General features: G+C 40.7%; 1 protein-coding gene across 4 annotated transcripts in view; it reads left to right on the forward strand.

Moving 5' to 3' along the window:
* Positions 1 to 19,646, forward strand: part of srek1 (splicing regulatory glutamine/lysine-rich protein 1) — a 74,684-nt gene that overhangs the window by 38,961 nt on the left and 16,077 nt on the right. For all 4 annotated transcript variants that reach the window (XM_070879436.1, XM_070879444.1, XM_070879453.1 and 1 more), the window contains 4 exons: positions 1,380 to 1,510; positions 2,338 to 2,428; positions 10,216 to 10,344; positions 16,802 to 16,936. In XM_070879436.1, coding sequence (XP_070735537.1) covers positions 1,380 to 1,510; positions 2,338 to 2,428; positions 10,216 to 10,344; positions 16,802 to 16,936 — 486 coding nt within the window. The remainder of the gene's footprint in view (positions 1 to 1,379; positions 1,511 to 2,337; positions 2,429 to 10,215; positions 10,345 to 16,801; positions 16,937 to 19,646) is intronic.

A 19,646-nucleotide genomic window follows, 5' to 3' on the forward strand; every position in this document is an offset into this window, starting at 1 on the left:
CTTTCAAAAACATCGGAAATTACTTCATCTACAGTGAATTACTTTGAATTATAGTGACTTATTACATTGGGAAATGTATCCGCCATTTTGTGGACAGCAAGATCCCAAGAACTGCAATGAGATATGCAAACAATTAATATGTTTTGAGTAATGTTGGTTGATGGATCAATGTTGGAACATTAACATACATCTTTACAGTTCTTTAACATACACCTGGTGTTGGTTTAACATCTTGGCTGATGGACATCATTTCCAATAATGCAGCACGCTTGCTACTGCACTGCAATGTCATTGGGCTGTAATTTGTGGCCCCTACGGGTGCTATTTGCCATGAAATACTTAAGTCTGCTTTTATCAGCGTAAGAATTTAAAATAACAGAATGTTGTCAATCATTTGAACATTAAAAACCCTGTGCAATAAGGCACGTTTATTTTTAGCTGTTAAAACTTGTAAATTTATTTTTTACATTTTTATTTGTTTTAAATACTTAATTAAATGGCATTTAATTAATTTTAAATAAGTACAAATGTTTACTTTATTTGAAGTGTAAATGTATTTTTGGGGATATTCCCATTCATGCTTATGGGTGTCCGTACATAAGGACCGCAAATCTCCGTACTTCCACAAATTCAGGGTCATTATGTCATTGGACTTGAATCTACAACCTCTTGAGTCTGGTGCAAGAGTGCCAAGCTGATACTGCAAAGACGCAGCATTGATCAGGATGGTTTGTAAATAGGGCTACAATACTGTAGCATCAGTTCTCTGGAGACTGTTCCTGTCAAATTAGTGAAATATATCTGTGTCACGTGAATTGGTATGCACTATTGTCCACTTTGCTTAACCTTAGAAAACCATCCAGTTCTACATCACTCTATCCCTAAACTTTCTTCAAAAACCTAATACAGAATACCCTGGAAGGAAATAGACTCTGAATTTAATTCATCTACTCCTAACTCTAAGTGACTATATCTGCATTTGGTGGGTCAGGCCATTTGATTCGCCTGGTTGTCTTGTGCCTAGAAACCGGGTCAGGATATGCAGTTACTACTGCAGGCCTGGCTACTGGCCTTCGAGCATTTTGGCTACTTTTAAACACAATTTTTGGTTCTGAGCTTTGGCCAAACAAATATTTGCGGCCTTTTATGGAAACAGTTCTGTGCTCAGTGGACATTGTGAATTCACAGGAAGATTCTAGAAAAGGACAGTGTTGTGCCCCTCGGTGCATTTTCAATTTGCCATTACATTCTGTATTACGAATTAGCAAGAAGACTTTTAGGCCAGTACATTCCATATCTCACTTTTCCAAGAAGGACTTTGAATCTCTGCATATGTTTGCATGTATTTGAAAGGAATGTTTTGTATTTTTAAAATTCAGAATCAATCATTCTAATAATGCGATTGTGAAGCCTCCTGAGATGACGCCACAGGCTGCTGCCAAAGAGCTTGAAGAAGTGATGAAGAGAGTGAGAGAAGCCCAGTCCTTTATATCAGCAGTTATTGAACCAGGTATAATAAAGTAGAGTTTAAAGAAGTAAATTTCAGATTTTCATGATCGCTATTTGACATTAAACATTTTATCCTCCGTTACCATTTAACTAAATGTTTACTTAATTACATTTCAATGACTCTTCAGTATTTTAATTAGAACTCCAGACCAAAATTACACTTAAATTAAAGATGCAGTGCTCTGTAATTTTAAATTGAATTATTGTACTGGAATATTGCATTTCTCCTGATTTCCTACCCATTCCTTAAAAAAAAACTATCGCCATTTTTGCCGTTTTTCATCATCGCTGATAGTTAAAATAAGCCCTTGGTGTAAATTTGTCAATTGAATGCTCCAAACTGAGGCAAATATGAGGAATGTCCTAAGTATATTTCTTTAACAGTTTGGCAATCTGCATGTGGATATTTTCATTTTAAGATAAAGTTTTTCTCCATTTAGATGCAAGACAAAATGTCAATTTTATTTATTGAGAATAAATGTAAATTAAATCTAATCATAAAAGAAAACTGGTGAGGCATTAGAGTTCTGTTTGTTGTCTTTACAGTATTGCTATTAGTTTTCTATCTGAAGGACAATATAAATAGCAAGAAACAAATATAGCACACTGGTATTTATTTAAATGAATTTCAAAATAACAGCTGCATTCTGTACAGTACTGTGACATTTTATTATAATTCCTGCTCTACACTTTTTTTAATATATTTAAAGTGGGATTTGTAATGTTCTAGCTACTTAAATTGGCCTGTTTCTGTGTGGTACATTCCATGCAATTCTCTGTAACTTACTGGGTATTACTGGTTATATTTTTTTAATTTACTTACTCAAGTGGTGGAAAAAGAAATTGATGAAAAAAACAGAAGAGCCCGATCCTTTTCCCGCTCTCGAAAGAAAAGATCTCGTTCCAGTTCAAAACAAAGGTGAGGCATTAAGCAAAGGATGCTTACCTCAGATGTTGCTGTGTAGACTCTAAGGGTTTAATATTTCATTAGGTATTTTGTCATCTGCATGTATACAGATTGCTAAAGACATAGCAATCCCCTGTTAATACTGATAATTTCTAAAGATAGTAACCTAGAAAAATGAACATGTTTGATTTCTTTAAGTGGCAATCGCTTATTGTCAACTCTTTTTCTTATTGTCACTTCTTGCTATGTGTCCCGTTTTCTGAAGTCCACTGCTTTTCAATATATATTTACGATACAATACAGTACTGTGATATTTTATTGCAATTCTTGCTCTACACTTTTTTTTAAACATATATAAAGTGGGATAGATATATATTTAAAATTAATAATTCTCAAGCCGCTTAAAGGCAACTACATATCAAGACACAGGAAAGCTTGCTTAAATGAGAATTTAGGCATTATTGCAATTATAATAATGATTTGAGACTAGATTATACAATAGCACATAGTTTCACAAATAAAGCGCAGCTGATTTAAAAAGTTGCAATTTTTGTTGACTATGCATTGACAGGTCTATCTGAATTGACTGTGCAATCATAAATACTATGCTCTAATTTCATGAGGGAAAGAAACAAAAATGCAGTTGTAAGAGATTTTATAAAAGAGTAAAGCTTAATAGAATTCTTGTTGCTTAAACCCTTGACAATAGGCATTGACTTCAGTTTCTGAAAGCATTAATAATGTAAAGTGGTTCAGCGCAAATGTTTATTGGCATTTTTTGTGGAGCTATGCACTGGGTTCAAATTCCTCCTGATCAGTGAAAGGATGCTGATAAGCATTGAACATTATGACGCTGGCCACTGATACGGTAGTTCTCTGGTGAGTTTAGAGTTGTGGAATGGGTGGGCTCTGGAATTGCAAAAATATAAATTTAAAATAAATATCAGATGGCAGAGTGTTCAATGTTTTTTTTTTAAACATAGATCGCCTGGGCTGGTCCCTGAACAGCCAGTGTTCAATTTAATCAGATCCTGCACTGTTTAAGTAATTGGACTCAAATAGTTGGACATCATTCATCCTAAACACTTATTTTCATGTTTTGATTCATTCTGAAATAAAGACATAGGATTATTACATATTATACAATCTAATGAGTCCATGATAATTGTAATCATCTTGTATCCGACATTCAACATATAAAAAGCAGTTTCTATTATTTTCACAGCGCTTGTTTCATATTCTTTCTTTAGGCTGAATGGTTTACATGGGGAAGCACTGAGCCAGGTCTAAAGCAAGTAGAGTGCTGGGCTGGGTGGGGTTGGAAAATTGCATACTTGCATCTGACTAGTCCTTGGTTACCGTGTAGCTATATATTATCTTATGGATGCTTCCTCCAACAGTAACCCTTTTTAGTACTTAAGTCTTTGTGCCAATTTGAGCAGGTAGACTAATCTAATCCAAATCGATTCCCTCCTGAAAAAGTGATTACTGTGTTGAATTTCAGAACTGCTGTCTATCATTTTGGTTTTTAGTATCATCTCAGTAGATTTTTTTATATTTATGACATTAAAGAAACATCCCTTCCTGGTCCCTGTGCAAAACTTGAATATTATATTTAATGAATACTGCCTAATATTTCTCATTGACTGTTCTGTGATGAACTCTGAATGAAGGTTTGCATTTAACAAAAATAAAAAAGTTAAAAATCTGTTTTGTGCAGCATACCTCTAATTGGTAAATAATAAATTAGCCTGCCATTTTGTGGTATTTTCTTTCCCCTAACTGCAGCTGGAAGTAACTTGCTGAAACATGATACTCAGTGAGTACGATGGCGTTATGCAGGCTACCTCCATGAACTCAGAATGGCTGATCTGATGATACATGTGAGAGAAATTACAGGTTTTTGCTTGTCTTTTTTTTCAAGATCTTGAATTAGCCACAATAAGAGTGACATAACTGAACTGTTTGAAACTTACTTCCAAATTCATTTGATAGTAATTTTAGTGTCTAAGCTTTTAAAGTGGGCTTAAAATAGCAAAGAAGTTAGAGAGAAAATATAGAAGAGTCTGGTATAAGCAGGTAAAATAAATAACTGAAATACATTTGTAAATATTAATGAACAATTTATAGAGGAGTTTCAATGGCAAGCCATTGAATATGGAATTTGTCCCACAAAATTATTGCTATTGATTGAATGTTATAGGAATAAATATGAATGAAGATGATCAGATGTTTGTGAAATGTGATGATTCCTAGGTTGCAAGATGCATGGAAGTGTCATTTGGAGATTGGCTGACTAGGTTTGAATAGTGGAGATGAAGGTTTCAATGGAGGTTGTGGAATTTGCTTGCATGTCTTCAGAGGGTTAAGGAGATTTTTTTTAAAGCTATGACTGGATGAGTAGGATGGAGTCCATGGTGAGATGGGTTGTGCATTTTCTGTGGAAGGGTAAGGTTGATGGTGAAAATGGTCTCTGTATCTCTCTCTCTGCTTTCTTATATTTCCTTAGCGATGAGCACCAGATATTTCACGTGTATTGAGTATGCGCTGCTAATAACTGGGATAAATTCCATTTTCAGTGACTTACTGACAAATATTTTATTTATACCACAAATATGTTATAAGATGTGAAATAGAAATAAAATATTAATAATCACTTTATTTTGTTTGGTGGTTATTGTAAATGTAGATACTGCCCATGTCTTTACGTGAAACCAATTTTAGCTCCAAGATTTGATTTGCTATTTTGAAAATCCTGTTTGTCAGGATTAATGATAGCGATTTTAGGGATGTCACAATGAAGAAGGCCCAGTGGTACATTTTTATTTATTTATTCTGAACTAACAACCTTCCTGCTTTCCTGTTAGAGCATTTAGCTGTTGCTTAAATTAATCCAGTATCCTACCCCCAACCACCCTTCCTGACAACCCATCCAGCTGTTGAGCAACCTTTGTAAACAATTACTTTCTGTCTGTGTACTTAATTCTGCCCTAAACATCTCCTTCAAAAACCTGAACTAATAGTTTCTTGTCCTAGTATATGAAAATATTGATTTGGGTTCACTTTTCTCAATCCTGTTAAATATTTTCTTACTATTTGTTCTTGAGGTGTGGGTGATACTGTCAAGACAGCATTTATTGCCCGTCTCTAGTTGCCATGAGGACATTAAGAGTCAACATTATAGCATGGGATTGAGGTCATGTAGGCCAGTCCTTGCAAGGTTGACAAATTCCAGTCTCTGAAGGACATTAATGACAGTTTTATTCAACTCAGTTTCACAACTTGGTGGGATTTGAACTCACAACCTATGGTTGCTAATCAGTACCATAACTGCTAGGCTACCATACCCATATCGGGTTTGTTCTGAAACATCTCTTTTTGAGCTGAAGAGCTCTGGTTTATCAAGGCATTTGTCCTAGCTCATCTACCTGACATTGAGATAAGCTACATTGCTTTCCTTTGCATTGTCTCTATGGTTTGGATCGTCCCTTATGTCATGGAGACTAAAAATGCATTCAGTACTCTGGCAGTGGCCACACCTGGAGCACTGGGTACTCTTCTGGTTACCACAACAGCTTCGACAACAGCTTCTGAGAGGTTTGAACTCAACTGATTTAGCAATATAACACAGCATCGCATTTGCTTTTTTTCCCTCCTCATACTGTTTGGATATATGGTGAGCAACGAGTCTAGTAACATCCCTGGTTTCTTTCAACTTCTCCCATGGCGAGTTCAACTGTACTGTGGAGTGATTAGTAACACCTATAATACCTCAACTGCATGGATCAAACTTGCTGTCAGTTTAGATTTCAAAGAATTTTGATTATTGTAACAGTGTAAAAAAGTTGTTTCATTTACTTGTACATGTTTCTTATATCACGTGTTGTGGGAAGAATTGTAACTAGAAGTACAGACAATTTCTGTTGTCTGATCATTTTCAAAAGTTAGAATTTTTTGAGTTTAAAAAAGAACAGACTAGATCTTCCTGAAAATATGTTGGCTTATTGAAATTGTGATACACTGTTATGGAAGTATATATGATCATTTAAAAAAGTTATATATTTATGTTCCCTTTTCTTGCCTGCCCACTCCAGGCTACATGTAGGCAGCTTTACGCGATGACTCCAATAGTCTGCCTATGAACACTAACTTGGCAATTATAACATTAAACAGGACAAATTAACTACTTTACTAGATTTTAAATAACAATCGTAAGTGCCTGACCTAGTTTCAGTTGGAAATGGGCGCTTTATTTTTGAAGGTCCCAATGAACTGTTAGGTTGTGAAGAATCAGTGAAGAGAGTTCATTACCCCTGTGCTCATTAATTCCTGATTTCAACCATACTGCTATTATGACCAGACATTGCATGTCTGTTTTTCTCTCCCTACCCAGGTTGATGAGTGGGAGGAAAGTTTGTAAGGACTCTCGTGGTTGGGCTGCTGTGTGGCACATTGTTGCTGAAATTTTAACATTGGCAGAGGCATGGATGGAGTTCGATCATTGAAGGAGCATGACGCAGTGAATGCTAAATACTACTAACTTCAGTAACTAGAAAACTTAGGTTTTCACCAAATTTGATCATTCTGAACCTGTCCTTTTTCAAAGGGAATTCTCAATAAATTTGTTTTGAAAAAAGGGCATAATAGAAATTGACACTATTGAATTATGTGTCTTATTTTGTCCTGGAAAAATTGATACAACTGTTTTGAAGATTTTCACTAAACTTAATAATAGGCTTTCATTCAATTTCTTGAATCGTGATACAGTTCTTTAGTGAGTCTGAAACCATACCTACATTTATGTATTGACGTGACCGTAGTAAATTAAAGTCCTCGTTGGATTTCATATAAGATACTGATTATGTTTTTAATTTGCTGGGAGCTAACTGCTTGGATGTTAAATCACTTCAATATTGAGATAAATATGCAGCATGCAAAAAATGCCAAAACATGTAGCACCAGTACACATAAGAGTGGAGTCTTATAAAATGTACAAAAGCAAAATACTGCGGCTGCTGGAATCTGGAATAAAAACAGAAGATGCTGGAAATCTCAGCGGGTCAGGCAGAATCTGTGGAGAGAAAGTAGAGTAATTAAATACTAATACAAAAGCAAAATACTGCAGAATTAAACACTAATACAGAAGCAAAAGATTACCGCTTGGATGTCATCAACCCGGAACGTTAACTCTGCTTTCTCGCCACAGATGCTGCCTGACCCGCTGAGATTTCCAGCATTTTCTGTTTTTATTCTTATAAAATGTATTGGTTTTCATTTTTTTTCTACCAATGGACAAACAGGTTCCTCTCTAAATTTTGGCAGTGCTCTAGACAACTTTGTTTCTTTGTGATGTTAAAAGATGGTCTATTTTTTCACTGTTGATTTAGCGATCATGACAGGAAAGACAGATAACAATTGCACTAATAAATTGCTGCAACGATAGACCTCAATCTCGGTCTTAGATAATGGAACTCTGCTGTATCGGCACAGCGCATCTCTTTCTCACACTTTCTATCCTTTCATACTATTAAACTGGAGCAAATTATGAGTGCTGGGAAAGGTCTTATGCAGTGATATGTATGCAGGCTGAACCCGAGATGAGCTTCTGACCCCATATCTGCTCCATTACCAAGACCGCATAGTTCTACCTCAGTAACATCGCCCATTTCCGCCCCTGCCTCAACTCATCCGTTGCTGAAACCCTCATCCATTACCTCTAGACTTGACTATTCCAATGCTGTCCTGGACGGCCTCCCATCTTCCACTCTCCATAAACTTGAGCTCGTCCAAAACTCTGTTGCCCGTATCCTAACGCGCACCAAGTCCCGTTCATCCATCACCTTTGTGCTTCATCGGATCCCGGTCCTGCAATGCCTCAATTTTAAAATTCTCATCCTTGTTTTCAAATTCTGGCTTTGCCCCTCCCTAGCTCTATAACCTTCCTCCAGCCTTACAACCCTCCGAGATCTCTGTGCTCCTCCAATTCTGACCTCTTGCCCATACATGATTTTAATTGCTTCACCATTGACAGCCGTGCCTTGTCCTGATATATCCTTATGTGGCTTGGTGTCAAATTTTGGTTGATCATACTCCTGTGAAGAACCTTGGGATGTTTTACTACATTAAAGGTGCTATATAAATGCAAGTTGTTCTTGAATGCTTATTGGATTTGCAGCTGCTTCCCTTCATTTTTGCAACCCTGTCCTCCTTTTCTGCTCATCGAATCCAATCCATATCATCCATTGGCTGTTCTGTCCTAATGTATAACGTGAAGAGAAAAATTATGAGCGTGCTTATTGAGCTGTTTTTGTTGAGAGTCTGCAGTGTAAACTAGGCCACCCCATTTATTCAGTCTGAACTTCACATTCTGAATCAGGCTGTGGCACTCAGGATATAGCATTAGACAGTCTTGTCCAATTTTCTTTCATGAAGATGCTAATTCACGCTGGGCTACAAGTGCCGCAGTAAAATGGGACCTGGGGGTACTTGTGCATGAAACACAAAAGGATAGTATGCAGGTACAGCAAGTGATCAGGAAGGCCAATGGTATCTTGGCCTTTATTGCAAAGGATATGGAGTATAAAAGCAGTGAAGTTTTGCTGCAGCTATACAAGGTATTTGTGAGGCCACACCTGGAATACTGCATGCAGTTTTGGTTTCCATATTTACGAAAGGATATACTTGCTTTGGAGTCAGTTCAGAGAAGGTTCACTAGGTTGATTCCAGGGATGAGGGGGTTGACTTATGAGGAAAGGTTGTGTAGGTTGGGCCTCTACTCATTGGAGTTCAGAAGAATGAGAGGTGATCTTATCGAAATGTATAAGATTATGAGGGGGCTTGACAAGTTGGATGCAGAGAGGATGTTTCCACTGATGGGGGAGACTAGAACTAGAGGGCATGATCTTAGAATAAGGGGCCGCCCATTTAAAACAGAGATGAGGAGGAATTTCTTCTCTCTGAGGGTTGTAAATCTGTGGAATTTGCTGCCTCAGAGAGCTGTGGAAGCCGGGACATTGAATAAATTTAAGTTTCTTGAGCGATAAGAGGATACGGGATTATGGGGAGCGGGCGGGGAAGTGGAGCTGAGTCCATGATCAGATCAGCCATGATCTTATTGAATGGCGGAGCAGGCTCGAGGGGCCGTATGGCCTACTCAAATTCCTATTTCTTATGTTCTTATACAGTATCTCACCAACGTGCTCATTCTTCAAGTGTAAGTCTAAACAATGACTGTGGGGAGGACATTACAGCCAATCCCAATCCTATCCTTATCCAATATCCAAGTATGCATTTTCCAGCAGGGGTTATTGACAGCAGCTGGGAGCCAGAATTATGGCTGATATTTCCTCTTTCCAGTCCAGAAGCACTGAGGTTTGTTGTGGGACCCTACTACCAGCTGAAATATTAAACCCCTAGTCAGCATCACTTAGTGGACGCTTGCATACCATATGTCGGACATGGACTCCAGGTAACTGGACATTGTGACATACCATGCCACTTATTATATTCTATATATTTGGGGATTTGTTCTTTTTATAGCGCTCTCTATTTAGTGATCACTGGAATGCAGAAAATTATTGTACTTGGTTGTTTCTTTACAAACAGCTTTTTAAAAAGCTGGAATTTTCAGACGAGTACTTCTTTAAAAGAAAAATTGTGTTTTGTTTTACTCTGAAGTGATTATAAGGCTAGTTACTAATATTTTCTGTTTTTTTAAAAATGCTACATGTATTTAATTTTTGAACCTCTTGTAATTGCGCTGTCACAAAAAATCCTTTATTCCCGGCTTTATTCTTCAGATGCTCCAGGAGTAGGTCGCAACACAGTTCTCCCTCGAGACACAAAGATAGGCGTGATTCTAAGAGTCCTCATACAAAGCGTTCACGATCAAAAGAAAGGTGCCGATCAAAAAGTTGTTCCCAATCAAGGTAAACTTCCATTATGGTTTTAAATTTAAGGAGGCAACATTCCAACTTGTTCTTTCTTGGGCTTTAAATTAATATTGCTGGGTTTAGTGCCCAAACAGCACCTGAAAAATGTGTCCTATGAATAGTCAGCAAGATCAGCTCAATGAGCATGTCTTGCACCTGAATAGCATAGCAGCTGAATTTCTTGTTTCGTTTTTCAGGTGGTTCCACCTGACTTCGCCGGGTGCACCAGTGTAAATTGCGTGCAAATGAGTGTTAGAGACCTGTGTACTTATATTTCCACTCTAGCAGCAGTTCATGGGCAAACTGCTCCCTAAACAAAACTGGCACTATGCCTTCCAGAGCTGCCATTTTGATGCTATCTATCTTTAAAAAGTCTGGCATTATTAAGAAATGGTCTTTACTTTTTTAATTAGAAATGGTTTTGCTTCCCGACTACTTATTGCAGAATGCTGTTAGTTCTTTATACTTAATGCCAACCTTCCACTTTTGTGATATGGCTTCTTTGGAGGATGGCGAAGGGAAGCAACCATAAACCCCCTTGACAACTTCTGAAGTCATCTGCCTGGGCTTCTCTTGGCAACTGTTTATCTACCACAAAATAGGAATCCCTCCACCCCTTAACTGTAGAACTGCTCCATACCACCTGGAATGAAGCAAGAAAACTCAGTTAATCTAACACTTTCCTCCTATTCCCACATGATCAGTCTTCATATCCACATGTGTTCCACCTCTTATTTCAAACAAAGGTGTAGTCCTCTTATCAGTTCCCTGCAAGATAGACTGCATCTGGACTACTGCTCGGGCTCTGCTGCCATTCCAGCCATGACAAAGCAGCACAACCTCATTCACAGGGAACGGAACCTTCAAATGAACATGAAGACTACCAATACACAGTCCTTGTGGAGACGAAATCTTGTCTTCACACTTAGGACACCCTCCATCGTATTGTGTGGCACTACCACCATGCTAAATGGGATAGATTCGGAACAGATCTAGCACCTCAAAACTGGGCATCCTGAAACGATGTGGGCCATCAACAGCAGGAGAATTGTATTCCACCACAATCTGTGACCTCATGGCCCACCATACCATTACCATCAAGCCAGATGACCAACCCTAGTTCAATGTAGAAGAGTCCAGGAGCAGCACCCAGCAACAACTAACAGCAGCAGGAGGCTTCATGAACATCCCCATCCTCAATGATGGCAGAGCCCGGCACGTGTGCAAAAGTCAAAGCTGAAATGTTTGTAACCATCTTCAGCCAGAAGTGTCGGGTGGATGATCCATCTTGGCCTCCTCCTGAGGTCCCTACCATCACAGAAGCTTTGATATCAAGAAACATGCACAGGATACAGCAAAAGCTATGGGCCCTAACAACATCCCAGCTGTGCTGCTGAAAACTTGTGCTCCAGACTATCCGTGCCTCTAGCCAAGCTGTTCTAGTACAGCTGCAACACTGGCATCTACTTGACAATGTAGAAAACTGCCCAGGTATGTCCTGTTCACAAAAAGCATGACAAATCCAATCCGGCCAATTACTGCCCCATTAGTCTACTCTCAGTTATCAGCAAAGTAATGGAAGGTGTCAGCTGACAGTGTTATCAAGCAGCACTTAATCACCGATAATCTGCTCACAGATGCTCAGTTTGGATTCTGCCAGCACCACTCGGCTCCAGACCTCATTGCAGTCTTGGTCTAAACATGGACAAAAGAGCTGAATTACAGAGGTGAGGTGAGAGTGACTGCCCTTGACATCAAGGCAGCATTTGACCGAGAGTGGCATCAAGGAGCCCGAGTAAAATTGAAGTCAATGGGAATCAGTGGGGGGGGAAACTCTCCCATGGCTTGAGTTATACCTGGCATAAAGGAAGATGGTTGTGGTTGTTGGAGGCCAACCATCTCAGCCCCAGGACATAGCTGCAGGAGTTCTTCAAGGCAGTATCCTAGGCCCAACCATGTTCAGCTGCATCATCAATGACCTTCCCTCCATCATAGGGTGAAAAGTGGTGATGTTCACTGATGAATGCACAGTGTTCAGTTCCATTTGCAACACCTCAGATAATGAAGCAGTCCGTGTCCGCCGTGCAGCAAGACCTGGACGAAATTCAGGCTTGAGCTGATAAGTGGCAAGTAACATTTGCGCCACACAAGTGCCAAGCAAAACCATCTCCAAGAAGAGAGAGTCTAACTACTGCCCCTTGACATTCAACGGTATTACCATCGCCGAATCCCCACCATCAACATCCTGATCATTGATCAGAAACGTACCTGGACCAGCCACATAAATACTGTGACTACAAGAGCTTTGCCAGCAATACCCATGTCCTATGAACAAATGTTTAAAATTCACAGATGACAGCTTCTGGCACAAGTTAATCAAATTAAAAACTTGCCAAAATTCATCGAAAGGTGTACAAATAAAATCCTTGACCCATGACCTACCTAAAACTCAGATATTCTTCCATGAGGGTTTTATGTTAGTTGCCTCTACAATGATACTGCTGCAAGGCCGAATTGCTCCTGATCTTCCCAGCCCATCATCCAAGAGAGCGCCTCCAGCAGTATCAAAAGTCTTCCTGCTCCATGTAAATGAGCTCCGCAAGGATATGTAGAAACACCAGTGTTTCCTGGGGTGCAGTGCACTTCTGATGCATATCGTGCACCCAAACAGTACCCACCCAGGAATAGTTCTCTAATGTTAAAGCAGTATGTTCTCAAGTAGTACATCTAGATGACAATGTTATCGTTAATCAGTGAGGAAGCCATGACTAAATTTGTCCTTGTATTATATCTGACTTAGAAACTATAAATTCCTGGTGAAGATGACTTATTAATTAAAAATAAAATGCTGGAAATACATAGCAGATAAAGCAGGATCTACAAAGAAGTTTTGACATTTTAGCTGTGTACCCTTTATCAGAACTCATTAATTAATCTACTTTAGATTGTGTCATTTTCTAAATCCAGCAGGTGGAGCCCACTATTAAAGTTTTGACAACTGTGGCAATTTCCTATATTTATATTCAGTTGGGCACCCAGCAAATCTGAGCAATAAGAATACTAATTTCTTTCACTTTTAAGGTGATTGCCATTTAATGAGAGAAAATATAATGGAAGAAACTTTGGTAACTCACCAATTTTGCTTAATTTTATCGAAATGAAGCACTGGAGATATCTAATTTATTTCTGAAAGCCTGGGTCAGAACTAAGTTGGATAATTTAATTAAAGACAACTTCAATTCCTATTATATTACATGATTCCAGATAATTATTTTCCTAGTTTTAAATGGCACAGGCCCTTTTTTTAAGGAAAATATTTTTTTTCTCTTCGAGGTGCTGAAAGTCAATCGAATCCTGGTTGTTAGCACATTTTTCTAGGAATCCAAGACTTATTTTTCTGTACAGTAATTTCTCCTCTTCTGAAAGTGTTGTCCTTGTTTGGGTATAGTTCCATGGGTAGCATCACCCTCTGGAACTAGATCTAAATGGTCTTTATCTGTGAGTCTTCGCAGTAAGTGTTAGCAAGTTATTCAATAATGGAGGTGTCACGTGTAACCCAATCTTATCCCACATTTGCACTTCCAGCAGTGATTGCTGGATAGTGATCAGGAGCAATATCGCTTACCAATTTTTGTTTAATCCTTTTCTAACTCGGGGGTGTTGAGGCTAATTGTAGTGCCTCTTGCTGCCCCAGCTGAGATCAGCATAGACCAGGGACCTTCTCAGTGTATTTGGCCTAACTATTGACTGGATAAACTCAGGAGCTCCTGACTCCCTAAAAAATTAGGCACAATTAAAGGAAGCTTTGGTCCCATGAATACAACATTCAACTTACTCTTGAATCATTCCAGAGTTACTTTCTTCGGATACTAAATTGAGAAGATCATGAAGATAAATACAAACATGAAAAAGTATGGGAAAAGATCTCTGGTCCATCAAGCTTGTCCCATCCAGACATGCAGCGGCCTCATGCACCATTGATCACCCCACCCCTAGTCACCTGGAAGAGGTGGAAAAGTAGAAAATACCATGGAACAATTTAGGGAAATGCTTCTGTGATCCCCAAAAGCAATCAAGCAAGCTCCAGAAGACTGGTAACTCGTTAATCCCCTATATTTCAACTAATTCCACAAACTACCTATTATAACTTGAAATATCCCACTCTCTCAGGAAATTGGCCAGCTCCATTTTGAAGGACTACAAGGAATCCATACTCATCACACTGACGATCTTATCCAGGGGTCAGTGACTTTTCTATGAAAGGAAATACTTCCTAATTAATGTCTTACCTATTTTATAACCATGCCCCCTAGTTCCCCCATTTCTACCCGTCTCAGAAAACATGCCCACTGGATCGAATGTAATCCCTTCATTATTTTTAAAATCAATTCTCTCCTATGCCTGCATTTCTGCAACATTAAAGATGAGCTTGTCTTTCTCTACATCTCTTCTAGGGCTTGGATATTTCCCTTGTGCCTTGGTAACCAGAACTTAATGCAGTACATAAGATGCAAGCAAAGTAATATATAACTTCAGTATAATGGCCTCAGACTTATTAGGGGCAATGCTGTGATAGATGGACCATTAGGTCTCTGGAAGGTTAACTTAGATGTGCTTTGTGATTTTCTTAGTTTTTTATTTTGTCACTCCCTGTGCAAAGTTCAGCTTTCTTGTAGAAACAATTCATTATGTGAAATGCATTGAGATGTTTCAACAACCTGATAAGGTGCTACATAAAGTCTTTTATTAAGGCAAAAGCAGCCAGTCATTCTATTCTTGAGAAAAATTAGATCTTATTTTAAAAGCTGATTATCTCAGCCGTAAATAGAATTTACTCGTTTCTTAACTATTTACAATCTATATTAATGACTTGGAAGAGGGGACTGAGTGTAACGTAGCCAAGTTTGCTGACGATACAAAGATGGGAGGAAGGGCAATGAGGACATAGACAGGCTAAGTGAGTGGGCAAGAAATTGGCAGATGGAGTATAATGTTGGAAAGTATGAGGTCATGCATTTTGGCAGAAAAAATCAAAGAGCAAGTTATTTAAATGGAGAAAGATTGCAAAGTGCTGCAGTACAGCGGAACCTGGGGGTACTTGTGCATGAAACACAAAAGGATAGTCTGCAGATACAGCAAGTGATCAGGAAGGCCATTATTGCAAAGGGGATGGAGTATAAAAGCAGGGAAGTCTTGTTGCAGCTATATAAGGTATTGGTGAGGCCACACCTGGAATACTGCGTGCAGTTTTGGTTTCCATATTTACGAAAGGATATACTTGCTTTGGAGGCAGTTCAGAGAAGGTTCACTAGGTTGATTCCGGAGATGAGGGGGTTGACTTATGAGGAAAGGTTGAGTAGGTTGGGCCTCTACTCATTGGAATTCAGAAGAATGAGAGGTGATCTTATCGAAATATAAGATTATGAGGGGGCTTGACAAGGTGGGTGCAGAGAGGATGTTTCCAGTGGTGGTGGAGACCAAAACTAGAGGGCATGATCTTAGAATAAGGGGCCGTCCATTTAAAACTGAGATGAGGAGAAATTTCTTCTCTCAGAGGGTTATAAATCTGTGGAATTTGCTGCCTTAGAGAGCTGTGGAAGCCGGGACATTGAATAAATTTAATACAGAAATAGACAGTTTCTTGAGCAATAAGGGGTTATGGGGAGCGGGCGGGGAAGTGGAGCTGAGTCCATGATCAGATCAGCCATGATCTTACTGAATGGCGGAGCACGCTCGAGGGGCCTTATGGCCTACTGTTCCTATTTCTTATGTTCTTATGTTAATCAAAGAGTTCATTACTTGAATAAGTAGTTTCCAATGAAAAACTATAGTTGAATTTAGATTCAGAACTAATGGAAAATATTCTTGTATCTTTGTAAATCTATTGAGGCTTGAGGCGAAATATTTCAGCAACATTAATATGACTTCGAAAAAACTGTTGAGCAAAACATAAATAGAGGTGCGACGACCTAAATCCGGAATCCGGACACTCGGCGGATCCATGGCGGGGCTGGCCGGAGACCGGAAAATGTTCTGAAATCTGGACTCACGGCCGCCCGACCTTGCCCGGCCTCCCCCCGACCTCGCCCGGCCTCCCCCCGCTGTGGCTCGACCGCTGGCCGCCGGACCCTGTCTCAGCCCGACCTCCGGCCACCCGGCCTTGGCCCGACCTCCCCCAGCATGGCCGGACCGACCTCCCTCGGCCTGACTAAACCCGCCCCCTCTCCAGCGGGCCGACCGGCCGACCTCCCCTACCTACCTTCCTCAGCCCAGGCAAAGACGTTCCGGAAATACCCCGAATCCAGAACGGCCTTGGTCCCGAGGTTTCCTAATTTCGGACGTCACACCTGCAGATTGAAATTTGTATCTTTGGAGCAGGTGTATACATTAACTTGTAGCTTGCTTAAAAATGAACTTGTTCTCTGTGATTTACAAATTCTGTGTACACTAACAGGGAAAAGAAGGTGGAAAGAGACAGTAAAGAGAAGGAGGAAAATAAAGATGGGGAATATGGGAAGAAGAAAGAAAAGAAGTCCAGCACCCCACCGAAAAGAAACAACTCATCTCGGAGATCTCCAAGTTCAAGCAGGTGAGATATCTGATGATAAACTGAGGCATTTAATTATGTTCAGAAAATGAGATACATGCTTCCATATTTTTAGAATTGTCTTAAATTTGATGGACTGGTGGTTTTTCTTAAAACAAAGAATTGAGTTGCCATCGGCAAGGATTTATATAGACACTTCACCCCAGGTGGTCACAGGTGATTTTTCACTCTTGAAGTCTGTTTCGGAGGAGATAGTAGAGATAATGGATAGGCTAAAAATAGATTAAAAAGGAGGTACTTATAAGGTTGGCAGTACTCAAGATAGAAAAGTCATCCGGTCCTGGTGGGATGCATCTAGGTTCCTGAGGGAAATAAAGGTGGAAACTGCAGAGGCTCTGGCCACAGTCTTCCAATCCTCACTAGGGGCCCAAGTTTCCACATGATTTGCGCCTGATTTTTAGGAGCAACTGGTGGAGAACGGACTATCTTAGAAATCGCAATTCTTCACTTTTTTTTTTCTGCAGTTCTAGTCAGGTAGAACAGTTCTACTTTGGAACAGAATTTTTTCTTCAAAAGGGGGCGTGTCCGGCCACTGACGCCTGATTTCAAAGTTCCCACAGTGAAAACGTACTCCAAACTAAAGTAGAATGGAGCGTGAAGATTTTTGTAGAACTGAAAAAACCTGTTCTACACATTAAAAAATCAGGCGCAGGTTACAAATTAGGCGTCCAGAACGAGGTGGGGGGGACGGGGGGGGAAGGGAAGTCATTAAATTCTACAATAAATCCTTATTTATACTTCTACAAATATACAAATAAATCCAACCTGAATAAACATTTATAAGCAAAGAAAAGATTAAATAAACCATCTTCCTACCTGTGTGAAAGTGCTTCAGCCAGGGAGAATTCTGCAGCCGTTCGTTCCCGCGGGGGGGGAGGAGGGGGGGGGGGGGAGAAAGTCGTTCGTTGCCGCTGAGCGGGGGGTGGGGGGGAGGAAGAGACAGCTGTTCGTTGCCGCTGAGGGGGGGGGGGGGGGGGGAAAGCCGTTCGTTGCCGCTGTGCGGGGGGGTGGGGGGGAGGAAGAGACAGCCGTTCGTTGCCGCTGAGTGGGAGGGGAGGGGAGAAAGCCGTTCGTTGCCGCTGAGTGGGAGGGGAGGGGAGAAAGCCGTTCGTTGCCGCTGTGCGGGGGGGTGGGGGGGAGGAGGAGACAGCCGTTCGTTGCCGCTGTGCGGGGGGGTGGGGGGGAGGAAGAGACAGCCGTTCGTTGCCGCTGAAGGGGGGGGGGGGGGAGAGAAAGCCGTTCGTTGCCGCGGGGGGGGGGGGGGGGGAGCCGTTCGTTGCCGCTGAGCGGGGGGGGGGGGGGAGCCGTTCGTTGCCGCTGAGCGGGGGGGGGGGGGGGGGAGCCGTTCGTTGCCGCTGAGCGGGAGGAAGGAGGAAGAGACAGCCGTTCGTTGCCGCTGAGCGGGAGGGGGGGGTGAGGAAACAGCCGTTCGTTGGGGTGGGGGGGGGCCTCTGTGCTGAAGGCAATGTGCTTTTATTTAAAAAATGTTCAAAAATTAAACGGCTACAAAGAACTACAAAAATGGCCGAGTGCCAATGTTTTTGTCACACTGCGCGTGCGCGAACGCTCCAACGCGCACATGCAGCGTTGCCGGCAGGAAAAAAACTAATTTAAATAGTACCCGCCCCCTCCCACTTACAAAATCGGCGCGAGTGTAGGCTCCGCCCCCCTGGGCGCCGTGCCAGGCGGACAAGGAGCTGCAAAGCGCTCCAAAATCGCGGTTTTCTTTTTTAGGCACGAAAAACGGGCACCCAGCTCGGAGGGGCGCCCGTTTTTTTTCGTGTGGAAACTTGGGCCCTAAATATGGGAGTAGTGCCAGAGGACTGGAGGATTGCAAATGTTTCACCCCTGTTCAAAAGTAGGGTTAGGGATAAACCTGGCAACTACCGGCCAGTCAGTCTAGCGCCATTGGTGGGGACACTTATCAGGCAATAATCCAGGGCAAAATTAATTGGCACTTACAACAGTATGGGTTAATAAATGAAAGTCACCATTGATTTGTTAAAGACAAATTGTTTTTGACTAACTTCATTGAATTCTTTGATGAGGTAACCAAGAGGGTGGATGAGGGTAGTGCAGTTGATGTGTATATGAACTTTCAAAAGGCATTTGATAAAATACTACATAGTAGACTTGTTAGCAAATTAAAGCCCATTGAAAGTGGCAGCGTGGATAAAAAAATTGCTTTGATAGCAGTTGTAGAGAAGTCCATGTTCCTAACATTCTAGCCTCCTGTTTGAGGAAAACTCAAGTACAAAAAACAGAAGACATTTGAGATCGAGACATTCGATCACATTTGAAAACTGGAGCACATTAGTCAGAGCATGCAGTGTTTGCACCTCTTCACATGGTCACAGGCAAAGCGTTATATTTGTGCTGGGATCTCATAATGAGTGGGGCGTGCAGCCAATATTATCTAAATATGGCACTGGAGTTTCAGCTTAGTTCATGCACTGTGGCTTGTTTAGGAGGAATAGAAATTGGCCACCTCTGAGGCCACTGATTACTGCTATATCATTAGAACTTGTATGAAAAATGGATTTGCATTTATATAGCACCTTTCACATGGAAACTTCGCAATTCTTCATTTACAATGAATTACCTGTAATATCCAGTCTCGAATGAGCTGCAGTTTCCTCCAGCTAAACATTGGGAAGAATAATGCCACTGTCTTCAGCCCCCATCACACATT

Source organism: Pristiophorus japonicus, chromosome 1 (assembly GCF_044704955.1).
Source record: "Pristiophorus japonicus isolate sPriJap1 chromosome 1, sPriJap1.hap1, whole genome shotgun sequence".
NCBI classification, from domain to species: Eukaryota; Metazoa; Chordata; class Chondrichthyes; family Pristiophoridae; genus Pristiophorus; species Pristiophorus japonicus.